Source organism: Pterocles gutturalis, unplaced genomic scaffold (assembly GCF_000699245.1).
Source record: "Pterocles gutturalis isolate BGI_N339 unplaced genomic scaffold, ASM69924v1 scaffold18675, whole genome shotgun sequence".
In the NCBI taxonomy this organism is placed as follows: Eukaryota; Metazoa; Chordata; class Aves; order Pterocliformes; family Pteroclidae; genus Pterocles; species Pterocles gutturalis.
The window spans coordinates 42,757-60,396 of NW_010143898.1; the positions used below are offsets into that span (position 1 = coordinate 42,757).

Genomic DNA, 17,640 nt, shown 5'->3' on the forward strand with positions numbered 1-17,640 from the left:
TAATATTCAATATTGTACCAGGACTAGAGAGAATGAGCTCATGACTGAGACTGAATGAAGTAGACTTTGAAAATTATGTGACATAAAAAATTGTGTAAAAATATATTGAATGATTTGTTTAGGGATGTGAGTACATTATACCAGCAATCTAATTCCCAGTATCTTCTTAAGCAGCTTTCAAAACCATTTTTTGATTTCTTTGGGTTTTGAATGTCAGCTAAAATAATGAAAATGGATGGAGCTGACGATGAATCATCATGACAGTATTTACTATCAACAGGGATTTTTGCCAGACTGTTTTAATCAGTAACAAGGTCCCAATGGCACTGGCCCACTTAGACCTGCAGATTTATTAAAAAAAAAAAAACAACCTTCTTACTATTTCCTTTATTTCTATTGATGTTACAACAGCTTCTATTAAGAGCAATAAATTAATCTAAGAGCAATAGTCTATTAATCTATTTCAAAGCTCTGTGGTTAGCTGGCAGGCAAGCATGCAAAGAGCTCGCTTGTGTTTCTCTGCCTAGCCCATGGGCTCGTGGACCTCCAGGGGGGGAGAAGGCACAGGGGCTCCCTTTAGGCACCTTATTGCAATGCTGGTGTTTCGGTGCCCACAAGTGTTTCCTCCCACCCCAACCAAACACAAAATAGGCAGGAGAAAGAGGTGAGTGCCTCTCAGACACCTGTTAAAGAATGTATGCTAAGCAATTAGATACTCTTTGCCCTCCACAGGCACACAGCTTTCTGCTGAGGGAGCATAGGGAGCCTGTGTTATACATTCAAATTCAGCAATGTGGATATTTCTGTGGATGTGAAATGAAAGTCCATGGAAAATTTGCTAAAAAGCAAAAGAAAGAGCTAAACCTGACTTCACACATCAATATAAAAACTCTTATGGATGTAGCTTGGACCAGACTTGACCTTAGAAAAAGGAAATGAAACAAAACCAAAGCAAGTGCAGAATCAGAAAGCAATATTAGATGGTTGTTTCTCACACTAAAGAATCAGCAAAGGTCTGGTAAGTGGGGTTCTACTCTCAAGCCTTTATCCTGCATGTGGGGGCTTCATTACTGGTTGCATTAGACACTAGATTAGTAGGCAGACTGCAGTCAGCCCTGCAGGTATGTAACCTTCTGATTCTGAGGAGTTTGGGTGAATTCAAAATTTGTTGCTTGGAACTGTCATTAGTTACGTTTGCAAAACCAATTACAGATGGCAATATAAGCAAAATAAGCACCAGCTGTAGTGAAAGTCATAACTCAGGAAATCTTTTTCTGAGGTTGTATACTTCTCTGGCACAAATGGTTGCACAATAACTAGTGCTATTTGTCATTTAATATATGGGGCATGACCAGAAGATATACTAATGTCTGACATCTTTTATTTCAGGATGATTTTCTGTATAGTGTCTCCGTTTTAAGTGGAATCCTTTGCACTGTCTTGGCAGTAATCAAATTTATGCTGGGAAAGGTCCTTACAAGCAGAGCGCTGATAACCGATGGTGAGTGTGAAGTTTATCTTGCTTCATTGATAGACTCTTCCAGGGAATGTTGTAGACACAGAGAATACAAGTGACTCCCACATGAGAGTACTGTGAAAGAACATTGAAACAAGAAGGCCACTGGGAAATGGAAAAAAAAAACCAACAAAAATCCAAAACAAAACCCCAGAACAGTCTGTGGTATCACTAGCCTCTTACAAAGATACCTCAGCTCAAATGGGCATGCCTGGTGGAAGTCAAACAGTTAATACGTGGATAATAAGTAATAATAGTGTTAGAGATAGAGCATATAACAAATTAGCTGTGTGTAACTCAGAGGTTAGACTACAGAGAGGGGATATGACAGCAGTTTGTATAGCTTTGGTTAAGTCATCTATCCTGACTACTTATGGCTGGTAAACAATTTCATCCCTACAGTTAAAACAAAGCAAGTCCATTGCAGAAAACACCTCCCTGCCTCAAGTGGGAATCACAACCATCACTCATACCTACCCCCTGTAGATGTAATTTGCTACCATAGTGCTTTTCCTGCCACTTGCTCCGTAGAGCTGGTGGAGCATTGGATCTGTAAAACAGAGCCTTTGCCTGCCTGCTGCCCCACACTCCTGTGGCCCTGCAGGAGCTTGGCACAAGGTGAATCTCGTCCACTATATCCTTACAAGACCTCACTGCTACTGCTCTGTTGGCTCAGGTGGGTTTAAAGGTTTGTTTAAAGGTAGGTTCATGGACATCTCTTACTGTCAAGGCTCAAGCTTGTGCATCTTCAGAGAGCCCCAGGGATCTACTCTGCAAACAAGTGAGGCCACAGTGATGGTGGAGATTTCACAGCACCCTACAGATATCTACCATATTTTATCTGCAAGCACAGGACAGTTTGAAATGCTCTGTAAACATACATGGTAGGTTGTTAATGATTCATGGATTGTGGTACATAAATTATTTTACTCCACTAAAGATTTCACTTTAAGGAAATTAAATTTTCAGCTTACTCTAGGGATACATACAATTGCTTTATTTTAAGTAATTTAAACATATTCAGCATTTTTTTGGTGATAACACAAGAATTTGTATTTTATATCATCCCACTTAAATAAATACTTCATGAGTATTTGTATTTTAAATACAAAATAAGAAAAAAAGGAGTCAAAACAGCAGTGCAGAGGTTACAACTAAGCTACTGCCTCCCTGCAGTTGTGATTCTCTCCCTAGAGACCATGCTGTCCAGTGAACTTATTCTTCACTATGGACTCTGCCACCCTAGACATTTTGAAACAAAAAGATCTCCAACCTGCAAAAAGGATTCAGGAAGGGATCCTGGGAGCTGCAGACCAGTGAGGCTGACTGCCTTCACTGGCAGAGTGTGAGCGGGACACGCTGACTGTTTCAGAACTGGGTCTAGGCAGGCAAATGGTTAATTCTCCCTTTAAAAACATGTAGCTATTTTTTTAAAAGAGAGTATTTTTTTCAGACAAAATAGTAGCTGAAAAATTCCTGAATAACTCTGAATTGGTCTCCTGTATGGCACAGAAATCTCTTCCTTCATAATTACATCCTGGAACTAATTATATTGCTTCTGAGCTGGAGATTGCTCATTTTTTTAATTAAAAAAATTAGGGAATAAAGTATACAATTACCTTGATCTGTTTTTTATCTCTCTTTTCTCTCCTTTACAACTACTTTAGAAAATGTAGGAGCCTGATCTTACCATGTGTGGTTAAATATCTTCTTTCACAACATATATTTACATATCTACTTGATTTATTAACAATCAGGAGGAGACAGTGTGATTCAGCAGCTGAGACAGATTTAGCACTCTCTTGTATATCTTTTTTTAGTGTTTTCTGTTTCCTGCTAATATACCTCCTGCAATCATTGGCTGTAGACCAACAAACTGTTTTGAGTAACAAGAACATACATTTTTCTTCCTGGAAAATAGATTTATTTTGAAAACAGCAAATTCTCTCTCATACACGTCAACCTATATTAATGATTTTTTTAAAGAATAATTTTGGTTTAGAGTAGGGCTTGACAACAATATAACTTTAAACCCTAAATGTATGAATCCTAATGAGGCAAAACGTTATTTGTACAATTTGTTTATAGCAAAAGCTCATGGCCTTTTGGATGCTAGAATGAGCCATTTCCTATCTTGAATTTTGTAACATCTCAGAGGGCAAATGCAGATACGTGACAGTGAGGTGATATCTGCCAATTTTCCTGTACGTTTCAGCTAGCCGTTTCCTTCCCAGATTTAGCCACTTGTTTTTTCCTGTGCTAGCCTTATGCACAGAACATGCTGTCTGGGGTAAGACCTGCAGCCATTTCATGATTTCCTGCCAGCAAAGAAAGGTTTCACTGAGTGATAGTCAGGAAGAGAAAAAAATTTCCTTTGTAAGTAGCTTTTAGATCAGGAAAATGTATTATTGCTGCTTTTTGCATACTACACTCAGGGATTCGGACTTAAGCTGGAGCAGTGGAAGTAACACAGGTTTAAATATGTAGTTAATTGATTTATACTTGATGCTCTTTATATATACACAATCTGTTTCACTGAGATGTATTAGCAGTATAAGTTATACTGCCTGGCAATAAAAAAGGATTTTAGGCTAGAGTGTTGACAGCATAATAGTTCTATATTGGTTTAACTCTAGTGCATGCACTGCCACAGTGTGAAAAAAAAACCCAACTCCTTTTATTTGTAGGGCTGGAAGCCTCAAACCTTTGTATGCCCCATTCTGCCACAGACATGCTAACATGTGCTTTGCCATGTCAGGTTTCCTGTGCATTTGAGTACCTACTGACAGGGATCTGGTGAATTTAATCACAATTTTAACGTCTTATACAAGTATTTCAGCTACGTGAGATACCTAGGAAAGGTCAATTTTTAGCCACATCTTTCAGAAAGACTCATCATGATTTAGGTAAGGACTGGCTGTGAGAGGTCTGTATGAAAAGAGATGTTCAGGACTAAGTGTCAGGTATGGGGTTGTTGGCAATCACGGGGAATTGGAAAAAAAACTGGCTAAGTACCGTAAGCAGCAGCTGACTAGAGCTGACTCACCAAGCAATATAGAATATTTCAAGTTTGATTTTTTTATTTGTTAACTAGGTTAAATAGTATGTGTATCTACCATATTAATGCACTATCAGTGTATTTTTTTGTTGTAGAACAACACTGATGGCTTTTGGGTTATTGAGAAAAAAAATCAGAAAAAGGGAGTTTTGGGGGAAAAAAAAAAATAAATACAAGCAATGACTTAAAAAAACCCAAACCAATAATTAACCAATCAAGAGTTGAAGGAAAAATGCATTAATTATTCCAAAAGCCCTGGGAGAGTTTTGAAGGGACAATCCTGGAGACAAAGAGAAAGGGTTTAAAAAAGAAAGAAGAATCTAAAAGGATGTTCATAAAAATTGTGAGTAATAGATAGGAAGCTCCTTTGATATGTCTAAGGTATAATGGAAAATATTCCTAGGATTATCCTGTATATCTTCCCTAATGCATTCAGTGGTGTATGCAGCTTTAAGCTATAGTGTCAAATACATGTACATAAATACATGGAACGGGGTACAAAGCTTCAAGAGAAGGTCTTTGAAATGTTACCATGCAAACCCATTTTTATTTTCATGAGGTCCTTGGGTATACCGGACTCCAGTTTGCAATTTTTCAGAGAAAGTGAGAGCCTTTGGGTACCCTTAAAGGTTAGGGCTTTTGAAGGTCTAATTGGGGTATTTGCATATGCAGCAATGGCACATGTATTATGAAGAGGTTCTTTGGAAGATAACTGGGCTACAGCAGTCATACTCAGGGCTGCAGCCAGCCAGACACTATTTTATTGCTCAAAGGCACTTCATTCATGAGGATAAGGTACAAGACAGGTAAGTGCTTGACTGTCAGAGTTAATGTGGAGCAGGTCCAGTATTTTGAAGGAATACTGCTGTTTGGAAATTTATCATCAAGAGGGGAGACCCATATGAAATAAAGAGCAGCTACAACTGGGATCTGGAACTAAACAGAGAATCAAAAAAATCAGACTGACAAAATCAAGACAAACAGTACAGGAATTAATGTTATTTATATTGGCCAGGACAAGTGTCAGAGTCCTTAAACATTGGTCAGATGCCAACTGTTCTGTGTTTGATTTGTTGAAATGAAGCATGGCTGAGACCTCTGGCTAACCGCATGGGAAAGAACCTTAAGGCAGTGCAAGAGCACGTAGGCACCGCTGTGTAACCTCTCCCAGGGCTCTGTGCCCTCTCTGGTGGCACTGGTATAACAATGCCTTGTCTCCCTACAGATTGCTGCTTCTTAGGCGAGATGGTTAAAGCAAATTCCTTGAGATTTGGTTCTTCTTTTAATTGTTTTTTTTCCCCCTTCTAGGTTTCAACTCTCTTGTAGGAGGAATAATGGGATTTTCCATCCTTCTTAGTGCAGAAGTTTTTAAACACAATTCTTCTGTCTGGTTTCTGGATGGCAGTATAGGAGTTTTAATTGGACTTACAATATTTGCCTATGGAATCAAGTGAGTACCTCTTGCTAACAGATATTTCAGTATGTACAGCAGATGGGCTGTCTGTTTAATCTAATAAGCCAAAGCTCTTAAAGGCTTATATAACTCCAGTAAAATCAGTCACTGGAATTTACTAGCTGCCAATACAGAAGCAGAGTGTGTGGAAAGGGATAAAAGATGTGTGTGTCTCACATCAGTTGGAAAGAAGCCAGGACTTAAAAAGAAATTGGAATAATTTTTAGAAGACTTTTGTATACCTGAATTTGCAAATACAGGCTTCGAAAGATTTGAAAAACAGCCACAAATCCTGGGGAGGAAAAAAAAAAAAATCACTCCATGCTGCTTTTATGGCACATTTCAAAGCACTGGTGGTTGTTTTTTTTTTTTGGTTTTTTTTTTTTTTTTTTTTTTTTTTGTTTTTGGTTTGGTTTTGTTTTTGTTTTTCCAAAGAAAATATAGGTTAGAGGTAAGGTGCCCAACTTTCAAGAATGACTTTGCTAGTGATTTATAGCCTAGCCCTACCTTATGGCAACTTCTGAACTGAAGGTTAGCCAGTTGTGTTTCAAATGTTGTTTCTGTTGAATTTTGAGATGCTTTCTTGATTCATGACACCAGAAATAGAATAAAAATAAAATGAAGCTCTGACAAGCGCTTCATTGCTGCATGAAGTCTAAGATTTTTGCATTTATTCCCCTTTCTGCCATAAGAGAAAGGGGGAGTACATCTTAGTTAATTGGTATCACGCCTGTTGAGAAGCAGACCTTGGCCGGGCTGCAGTAAGCCATCCTCTGGAAGCTGTGTGTTTTTTTTTTTTAAACTTGGAAAATTAAATTAACGTTTTAATGGGGAATAGCATTCTTGGAAAAATCACTACAGTCACTATTTCCATTGTAAAACTAGCTGTTCTGGAAAACTGTAGCAGTAAATCCATACAAAAGTATTTATTGAAACATACCAAACAGCATCAGAAACCTCTTGTACAGCCACTGAAACTCATGCTGCATACATGCCATCAGTCTGCTCGACAGTGTGCTCAGCCATTGTGTCACCAAGACACAAAAAAAGGCTAATGAAGGATAAAACTAAATTCTCTTTTGGCAACTGACCTCATTTTGCGGTTTGTGAAACTACTGCAATTCTCCTCTATTGTTAGATACCTTCTTACAGCAGCCTGTTTATGAAACAGGTTGCTACAACAGTCCCATGTCCCTTTTCCACTAATCCCTCTGTGGCTTCTCCAGCCCGAAGTGACCGCTGCCGTGTGTTTCAGATCCTCAGTGCACCCAGGCTTCCTAACAGAGAGCCCCTCTCCACACAGTTTGTTTTACATTCCCTTCTGGGCAGAATTTATTGTGGGGCGGAATGAATTCTGATCAGGAGAAAGCAAGATAAAGCTGTTACTACATCTGAGTTATTTTTGATTCAAAAAATAGATTAATATTTATAAGTCAAGAGAACACCGCAGTTCCAGTGCTTTCCTGTGTCTCTGCATTGACCCTCCTGTGCTTTCCTCTGCAGGTTGCTTATCGATATGATTCCCCGCGTAAGGCAAACGCGCCATTATGAAATGTTTGAGTGAAGATCATGCCCTCACCTCTGTAAGGACTGTAAAACTACAGCATCATACATTTTGGCAAGTGGTGCCAACGGTATTTTACTAAATATGCAGTTTGTTTCCCGTGGTCTGTTTTTGTTGAAGTTTGTTTTAATGGGAAATCTCTCTGTAAAACTGGCATATGTGCACACTGCTTGCAATTCAGCGAAACTGCAGCATTTTTTTTTTCAAGTATGCTCTTGATTCCGTGACAATAGAGAACTTGCAGTTTGCAGTTTTAACCCAGCTGCCATGTTGTATATTCCAGAGTGAAAGTGTTCTTAATGGTGTGATAAGCCTGTGGGTAAAGAAGTGCCAGTTTCAGAACTTGTCTTTTTTTTTTTTTCTCTGGCCTGTATTTTCCCAAACACATGCTGTAACAGAAGTACAATCCCTGCTAACCTCTTCGGCTAACAGAGTATCCTGTGTAGGGTCTGGACACCAAGAGCTGTGTTGCTTAAAACACTGAAGTAGCTACTTCCTCCCCTGCTTCAAATAGACGCACAGAAAGAGCAGGTACAGACCTTTCTGTGATCAGAGAGATGCTTCATTTGAATCCTAAATTAACTGAGACTATACCTCTTCAATTTAAATTCTGTTTTTTCTTAACGAGACACTGTTCACAGCTTTGCATGGACCAAACAAGCACACACAGTATTACTGTACAGACCAAAGCCAAAAAGCCGTGCAAGGAAGAGGAGCTGCTTGAGGAGTGGGATTTTCATCTTCTATTATGCTATACTCAGATGTACCAGCGTGCGTGACTTTGTGGTTGCTCTGTAGTCTGATGATGGAGCAGCAATGGCTCAATCTGGTGGTGAGATACAGATCTATTGATTAGATTTAGATTGTCCTGTAAAGTGTTGCTCACCTTCCATCACACATCTTCTATATTACTTAATAGCAAGTTAAATTATCAAAGAATCTTGATGTATAATCAATAAAACTGGTATCTATTTTATACAGTATCTGTAAGTAACATTTGAAAAATATTTCCAGAATGTATCATAGAACAAAGTCTTCCTGTATAGCAGCCTATTAAACTGGATTCTCTGGCTATATCCATTTTCTCCTTATTTTATATGTTCCAGGTTGGTTTTCACAACACAGAACCAGTATTGTTGCTTCTGTTTATCACAGATGGATAAAAAAATAGACAGTCCACTGTAGAGTTTGAGATAGGACTACGGTAAGTAGCCAAGTGGCTAGAAATGCCCAATAGACTACGTAAACTAGAGGAGATGGATGATTGATTAGACTGTTCGGTGACTGAGGTACTGTGGGGACACAATTTTTTTTTTTTTTTTGGTGCCTTGTGATGGTAAAACCATATTTCCCAGCATATGTCACTTAGCAAGTTCTCAACCAGATCCTTAACGAGCCAACTCCAAATGATATGTGTAGGAAGAAGCCACCCAAAGGTTTTACTGATGTGACAGTGCCTATATGAGGTGGACAATATTGGAGAGATGACACTCAGTTCCGCTTGAAACAGAAAATTATTTACAGCAAAATGAATTTTGTTCTGCTGCTATAGTTTGTTTCCACATATTTTGGATCAATTAAGTTTGTATAAATATTTGTATGCAAACTTAATAATATTGTTGCTATCGGTGCTGATGCTTCTTGTGCCTTGCTGTCGCAGGATGATGTTACAGACCATCATGTCACTCAGCAGTAAGCTGCAAGTAAAGTACAACGCTTGACAAGGCAAAGGAGCTACCTCACAAATGCGTTCAGCAAGGACTCCAGAAGGATTGTAAAGTATAGGCGTTGTCACTGTACTCATCACAGGTAGATTTTTAAATGTCAAATACCACCCCAAGACCCTTTCTTCCTACACGAGTTCCTAATTTCTTATGCTTTTGCTTAGTCCTGGTGTTTTCCCATTATGCTTCTTCTCTAACTCATAGTTCCATGAAGTGAGCTGTGGAACAGAGGTTTCCCTGCTGCTTTTGTCAAGCACCTTCAGCCTCAGGTTCACAGAACCAGAGCCTGAGCACAGCTATATTAGACACTCCATGGTTTTGTCAGGTTTATTAGTACTGTTTACCCTCTTCTGACTCTCCAGGGGCTTTATTACTTCTCCAGTCCCTTTGCTAGTTGTGAGAATGACACTTGGGAACTACTAAAGGTGCTGCTCTGCAGGGCCACGTGCTCTAGCAACCGGTTTGTAGCAGAGGCCAGCGCCAACTGCTTCTGAAGGAGAGCGAGAAGGTGTAATTGGTTGTGGCAAGATACTCAACTCCTGATGTAACCTTTGCAACACAGAAGTCCGAGACCATTGAGAAAGTATGTAGGCCATGCAAACCAACACCCAGCTCAAACACTGAATAATTCTGTTAAAATGCTGAATGTAAGTGGGAGCACAGGACGATGCAGATGTGTTCAGACATGAAACAAAGCTAAACACCGAGTAAATGAAGTTTCACACTTTCTGGAACTCCGGAATGCTCTTAGAGGATGTTTGTAAGTACAGGCTCTGGCTGCGTAGCCTTTGAAAAGGAGATGTGGTTAAACAATCATACTTTTTCTTATCAGATTAAGTTAAACCAATTGCAGAAACTTTTCAGTTACCACAGGTGCTTCAAAGCATTTCTGATATTAGCAGGTAAATACAAGAAAATAACTGAAATACTTGTGATACTTAAAAGGAAAAAGACCAGGAAATAATGATGCTTAGAAATGAAAGCAAATACTTGCTGATAAAGCCAGCTAGCATCAGGGAGACTTTGTATGGTACACAAAATAACCGCTCATCCAATTTACTGAGACACTCTGTGCTAGCCAGCCACCCTCAAAGGTAGCAGTTTCTATGTTAGTTTTCTTTATTAAATGTCTGTGCCAGTTGATTTTTCTAACTATGAGATAACAAGTGTGCTTCCAGCTAAGGGAACTGAAGCTAAAATAGCTCAAAAGCACTCACACTAATCACCTGAAATGTGGTGCTGGCCAACATAATACTTTGTTTGATGATCACAGGCCACAGAAGCTTGTCAGCACTGCCAAATGCTCTTTGTTGTGCACGAGACACAAGGAAGGAGCTTTGGTGTTCATAGAAGGAACAGCGCTGGCCAGTACAGAGACTGCAAACTGACACTTACTAAAGACTGGCCAAACTCAGAATTGCAAATGAATCCCTGAAAGTGACTACAAATCTGAGCAGATGCTTTGAATTTGGCTATGTTGTTCAGCAGAGAAGGAAGCTATGAAAAACTCTCACAGTAAGGATTACACAAGCTGCAGTCTTGGATCCCAAGCCATGCCCCACATGAACCAGGTAGGACTAAGGTGTATTTTAACAATGGAAAATTATAAGGTTCCATTTCTAGCTAAAAGCCAGATTTTTTGAACCCAAATTGTCATCAAGAAATCACCAGACCAACACCCCTTGCTGATTTAGTCCCATTTTGCTTGTAGAAAATTTTTTTACTTTTTCTCCACAGTGGAAAAATGGAGCCTCAAAAGAAGCTCCTTGCTGAAAAAGATGTTCCAGAAGTGGACCTGAAGCAAAGACCCCAGTCAAGAAGTGTCTCAGACGTGGGCAAATTCAGCTCTAGGTATATCTGCATCTGGGAATGTGCCACAGAGTTCGTTCCTTGCTGCTAATACCATCTGCATTGCTGCTGTCCCAGCTGCCTGGGGACATTGCTGGCATCCTTTTTTGGTGGGCCAGCTCAGGTCACGAGACAAACATTAAGCCTTAATACTACACGAAGCAGGAATTTTTGTTCCCAACCTAGATAGTCAAATTTCTACTCAAGAGATGTCTTTACTACCCGTTTTCTTTTGAAGGCTCTGAGGATGCAGCAGCAAACAGAAGGCTGTGACAGCAGCAAGCTGCCTCTGCAGCAGCAGGGATAAGGAAACGCTGAAGCTGCTGGACCAGAGATTATCCCTGGGGTGCGTGGACTTGTGTAGACGCTTCATCCAGAGCCTGCAGGTAGGAAAGCGTTCTGCTGTGCTCACAGCACCTGTAATTTCTCCCCAGTAGTGCTGAGAGTGCTGCTAGTCTGTGTGAGGTGCGCTGCCACCAAGTGGTGCTGTGACAAAGCACATCACCGCCCCCGTGGCTGTTTATCCAGTACCAGTAACTAAGCAGGAGGAGCACACAAAAACACATTCCTGCGGCCTGGCACGTGGGTCCAGGTTATGCAATGGAGAGCCTAATTAAATCAAATAGCAGACAACCCTGGGATCGTTCCCCCTCCTCTTCCTCCCGCGTTTGGGAGCTGGTGTTTTCCTTTCAGCCACAAGATCGGTATTTGAGGCAGCACTGAATGACCCTGGAATTTTACCTGTTTGGTGCTGCTCGCTCTGGTCAGCACAGCTGCTCCTCTGGCAGCCTCCAGCTGGCTCACGGGGAGCAGGTGAGAGCAGATCAGGAGAACTCAGTGTGCAAAACACTCAGATGCAGGGAGTCTAAAAGTACGTTTTATCCAAAGCCTGCCCAGAAGGGCTAATCTTTTCTGTGTTAGTTTAGCAAGTAACTAGGAAACATCCTATTTTGCCAGATAACATTGTTGCCACCAACCCCAATATTCTTCTGAACTCACTTGTTGGTGACACAGACCTTACATGATTGTCACCCTTTGCCCCCAAACAGAGCAAGACCTATTCTAAAATTGCCAAGTCCCAGGGAATACCAACCTCCTTTTACAGGGGCTGGCCCATCAAGGGCCAGCATACAAGGGCTGCAGCACAGCCTTGGGCAAACCACATCGATTCCTCCCTCCTATGCAGGGGGGGAGGAAATTAAAGCTAAGAGGGGGTCTCTAGTGATGGAGCAGCTTTTACTTTTATCTGCTGTACAGATTACTTGCATTGCGAGCAACAGTTATTACTTGCTGAAACACCAAGGGCTCATACCTGACAAGCACAAACATAAATAGGGGGCATTGTAAGGCAGTAAACTCGGGTGCTCTGGCTCCTGCACAGTGAAGTGTCAGTGTGAGGTGAGGCTTTTGCGAGCTGCACAAGTCCTGGCAAAATATTTCCATCTGTGGACTCTCTACCAGATGGAGTTTGACTGATCCCGGTCTAAGTGTGTGAGAGCTGAAGTACTTAAGCTCCTGCAATGATCTTTCCAATACAGCTGCATGGCCTGTGTGTTTTTTCATTCCAAGTTCCAATTTTCATTTTTTTTTTTCCCATTATGTGACTGCAACACAGCCCACATCTAACTCTAGCTGCTCACCATTTTACAGCTGTCTCCCTATAAATGTCAAAGCTGAACAATAATTAGGGGAATGAAACAGGAAGGACAACAATTCCAAAAATAACCAGAACAAGGGACCGAATGAGCAATGTCCTCCACTAATTCATTCTGATGTTAGGAAAGATTTGGGAATTGTGGTATGTTGAATAGCAACACAGAACCAACATTTTCACTTATGTTAATCTGAGGTTAAGCAGGCCAAGGAAATACCCATAAAAGGGGGCAATTGGTGAAGGCTATTCACGTACTGCACCTCACTGAAGCAGTTATAGAAGGCTCTTGCAGAAGCACAGCCAGCAAAGCACAGCAGAACACCACCACGTGTAGTCATCATGCCCTAAACTCCCTAGTCCTGGTTAGTGAATAGATTGTGCAGCTGGATATCCAAACCAAGTCACAAACCCTCTCCCAGCCTGCAGGTGCTTCACCTTCCTACTCTAGTTTGACATTTTTATTTATGCTATTGCTTACCAGCGCTGCGTGTCATTAATGGGGATAGGAAATACAAAGGATCCCGAGCACATAGTTACTGACTTTGTACTATTCTGATTTTACATTACTCAGTTATGTGTGGCCACATTTGAAAAGAAAAAAAAAACAAACAACAAAACACAAACAATACAACAAACTTGGAAAAAGGCATTGGTTGTAAGAGTGAGCGGTTGCTTCTCTCCAGTGTACTTTTTATAAGTAGATAGCAACTATGTTACAAGTGGACATTTTTTGAGCAGATGATTAGAGCTTGTCTATAGTTTGCTCTGCCGGTTGGTTGGTTTTTTTTACTATTAATTTTACTACTGAATACTGCTCCCACATTAATTGTTGTATTACTCTTGGACACGTCCACCGAAGCCTCTCCACATTCCTAGCAGAAGCTGACAACAAAGGACCCTTCCCTCAATCTCCCTGGGTTAACAAAAACGAGATGGGCAGAAAGAGCCTGGGGGCAGCTGAACTGACAGTTCCACATGAGAAGCTTTGCTGTGTGGACACTGATATCGTGTCTTTTGTGATCCATCTGTTAACACCCTCCAAGGTGATTTAACGTGGCACCCATCCCGTGCACTGCAAGCACGCTCCACTCCCCCTAAGACACAAGTTCCCGTCTCTCAGATGATTTTGGCAGAGACTTTCTGAGGCAGGTCTCAGGTGGCGGCTCCTGCAGCACCAGCTGTTCTCAGCTGCCGAAACCTCAGCCCGGCGTGGGAGTGACACTGAGTGCAGCAGTGCAGGCTCGCGGGCCAAAGTTTCACGCTTCCATATGTTAGGCTTTCATAAGCCACCCAGGCTCTTTGTGTTTAAACTTGGATCTTGAAAGACAACACTCTCTAAAGCTGTTCTTTTACCACAACGTCGCTTCCGTTTCCGAACTCCATCGTGATTGCACCAGTACGTCTCATATATCCGCATCCCACTGTGCAGTTCCGCAGTCTTCCTTGTGTGCTGCAAATTTCTGGGAAATCAACGATTCCTAAGTACAGCTGTGGCAAAACCTGCCCTCCTAAACGGAGGCTTGATTTTATCCATTATCCAACTTGGGTTTAAAATAAAATAAGGCAAAAAAATAACTACTTGCCTGTTGTTCATATGGTCGAGATGTGGGCAGATGGGACTCCTCACGCAATGATTTACCTTGGAAGAGGTGGGCCAGCAGCAGAAATGCCCAGCTGCAGAATTGCAAGGATAAGCACACAAATGCATTTTTGGCTGAATGGCAGCTCACAGGCTCCCCATTTAAGCACAAAGCAATCATGAATCCAAATCACACAAGAAAAAGGTTTATTGAAAAATAAAGTTCTCCCTAGTTTTTTTCTACAACAGTGAAAACAAAGCATTTTTCTATGCCATTAAAGTATAGACATTTACTTTTCTAAAAAAAAAAAAAAAAAAAGAAAATAATTAAAAACTCCCATCCTGTTGAACCCCAGTAACTTGACAGTATTTGAACCACTCTGTTCTGTTCTTTCTGAATCAAACTGCTTGAACATAATATAGTGGAACACAACCATTTAAACAAAACAAAGGATCAACCTTTTCCAAGAGAATCCAAACCAAATGCATATAGTACCAGCCTGACCCTGAAGTTCTCATGGACGTATAAAAACTCCCCTTGACTCCAAATTATTATCTGCAAAAAGCAGTAATCATTTTATTTTTACAGATTTCAGGAGGTGGGTTTTTTTTTTCCAATTTACAGTGCAACAGGGATTATTATTTGGCCTCCTTCACCCATGGGCAGAGAGACTCCTCCAGAGAATGTTTCAGCCCAGAGGCCAAGGAGCTGCCCCCAGTTCCCCTCTGGAGGGTCTCCCCGCAGCGGTCAGCCTGGCAAGCTCAGGGGGATCAACTTCTCCAAGCTCAAATTAGCTTTGTAAATATTCCTGTATATTTTTCTTTTAGCTCTCTTTGAATCTTCAGGGTTACTTTTCTCCTAAAATTTATTCTTTTTTTTCCTTGGGTAAAAACTGCTATTTCCTCCTCCTCTGCTGCATTCCTTTGTGAAACCAAATAAAACCATGACTTCTTAAAAATTATTTTTACTGTCACCGTACTGCAACAGCCCTGTTAATGAATGTATCAAACTAATTCTGGGTATGACCCTGTTAAAATTACCTGCCTTCAGACAGCAATTTAACTTGATTGATCGTGTACCTATTTGATACTTCAAACTACTTTGCAGCTGCTGGAATCTGAGCCAGGACATGTTGTGTGCACTTTGCCAAGTGCCTGGATGGCTCCAGTAAATGCCGGAGCTCCCCGTAAAGGCGAGCATTCTGCTGGCTCCTGCAGGACTGAGCCTCGACCACGTGGCCGGCCACGAGTGGAGCAGCACTGACCTGCCGCTGCTATTTGCAAGTACAACACTGCAGTGCAACACAGAGGGATTTTCCTGTACAGAGAAGCAGCCGCGTGTTCTCATTGCTGTGAAACGTGAGGACAGCAGGGTCCTTACACAAGGTGACAAATTCTGTTCCCATGCATCGCCCACCTGGGTTAAACAGCACCTGCACCAATCTTCCCAGCAGAGAGAAGGGCATTATTCACTTGATTACAACTGGATATCTTTAAAGCAGTTTTTGTGTGTGGAAGGCAGAGTTCTTATTCATTTTATCAAAACTCAGAGAACCTGATTTTATTTACCCATTTAATAAAGAGTTGGCTTGGTGCTGTTGGGAGAGGCCTGCTGAATTAAAACACACTATTGGTTTTAATGATACAAATACATAAAGATGACACCTATAAAAGCCAGACACACTGGCAACAGTTGCATTTTGTTATTTTTCACTGTAAGGAAGATCACAAATGATGCCTCACATCTGAGGCATTCTGGGGTTCAGCCTCTTGTATTTTCAACACATTCCTACAGTAAACGTCTTACACTAGATACACGGAGTTTGCTGTTTACACATTCCATTCAAATACAACATTTGGAACTTACAAACTAATTTAGAAAAAACCTATAGAGCTGCTTAAAAATATGAAGACAAGATTTAAGTCACTGCCCACAAAACAGTATGTTTGGTTGTTACATTTACAGCAATATTATTAAAGCGTATCTCATCTGTCCCTGGCTTTTCAGCCTGAACAAAAGCATACAGCTGTCAGTGCATCGTTCTCCGCAACTTTACAGTGGTCCCTCAAACAACGGGACCACAGGAGAACTACAAATGGAAAGAGATCACAAGTCAAAAGTCAAAGGCATAGCAGCTGTAGGGCAAACATCACAAAGAAACAGCTGTGCCAAAATGTTAGCACCCCTGGAAAGAAGACTGAAATTAGAAACTAATAGTCTCTTAAAAAAACCCCAAACAACACCACAACAAACACCCCACTCCTCCAGCTCCAAACTATAGATTGAACAGCTATTGAAGCGAGTTTTCAGCTGATACTTTGATAAGAAGTAGCATCAACTTAGTCAGACATGATATATGGTGTAACCTCAGGCAAAACTGGTTGCTGATATGTGTACAATAGAACCTGCAAGTGTTTGGTCTCTATCTTGTAAGATACAGTGCTCTGTATTTATTAAAAAGGGAGAGCTGCTTTTTTAATTTGAAGAAAAATTAATGGAGGAGGAGTTCTGCTATCACTGAAGCCAGAGGGAGTCATGAAGTTAATTAGACTTAGATGAAATTGTATCCAGCCTGATTCATCCCATTTAATTTATTTTACTAGCAAAACCTGGACCCGAAATGCACTATGAGCAAAATACATACCTGAGAAAGCAATCTGGATTTTGTTTATATGAAAAGTGCTGCAAACTCGTAAATCATCTTTGTAACTTAGACGAGCCACTAATTTTTGAGAGGGGAGGGCAGGTCTTTTATATCAACGATAAACCAAGGACACGGATTAGGATATTGAAGGCTAGCAGTGCAACATGATTAAGTGAGAAGACATCAGCTAACAACCTGATTTGTGGCTGATATCAACAGAAACTTCCAGCAAGTCTGAATGTTTCTCAATAAGCACGTTGTGACAGCTGGCAGAAGTAGCTGGGAGCGGAGCTGAGCGGGGAAGATGCAGAGTCCTGGCTCTGTCCGTAACCCTGTTCTGCGATCGCCAACTGAAACCTGATCAGCAGCTATTTTGCAAAATATTCTTCTTGCAGAAAAGTAGTAGCATTAAAAAGAAAAACATCTGCAATACACTGAATATCCAGAGTTCCCTTCCCCACCGAGAGCTGTAAATTCAGGTGTCATAAAAGGACTGTATTCTTGTGGTAGCACCAGGAATCATCCTGTGCACTTCCCTGTAGAGACATCTTTATGCGAAAACACAACACCTCACAAACTTTCATTTGGATCTTCAATTT

The 17,640-nt window shown here is 40.9% G+C and overlaps 1 protein-coding gene across 1 annotated transcript in view; it reads left to right on the forward strand.

Annotated features, from left to right (window-relative positions):
• TMEM163 (transmembrane protein 163) overlaps positions 1 to 8,667 on the forward strand; it is a gene marked incomplete at its 5' end in the record, with an annotated part of 40,692 nt that extends 32,025 nt beyond the window's left edge. The window contains 3 exons of the mRNA XM_010084933.1: positions 1,390 to 1,501; positions 5,883 to 6,024; positions 7,531 to 8,667. Coding sequence (XP_010083235.1) covers positions 1,390 to 1,501; positions 5,883 to 6,024; positions 7,531 to 7,591 — 315 coding nt within the window. The remainder of the gene's footprint in view (positions 1 to 1,389; positions 1,502 to 5,882; positions 6,025 to 7,530) is intronic.
• Between the last annotated feature and the right edge of the window lie 8,973 nt (positions 8,668 to 17,640).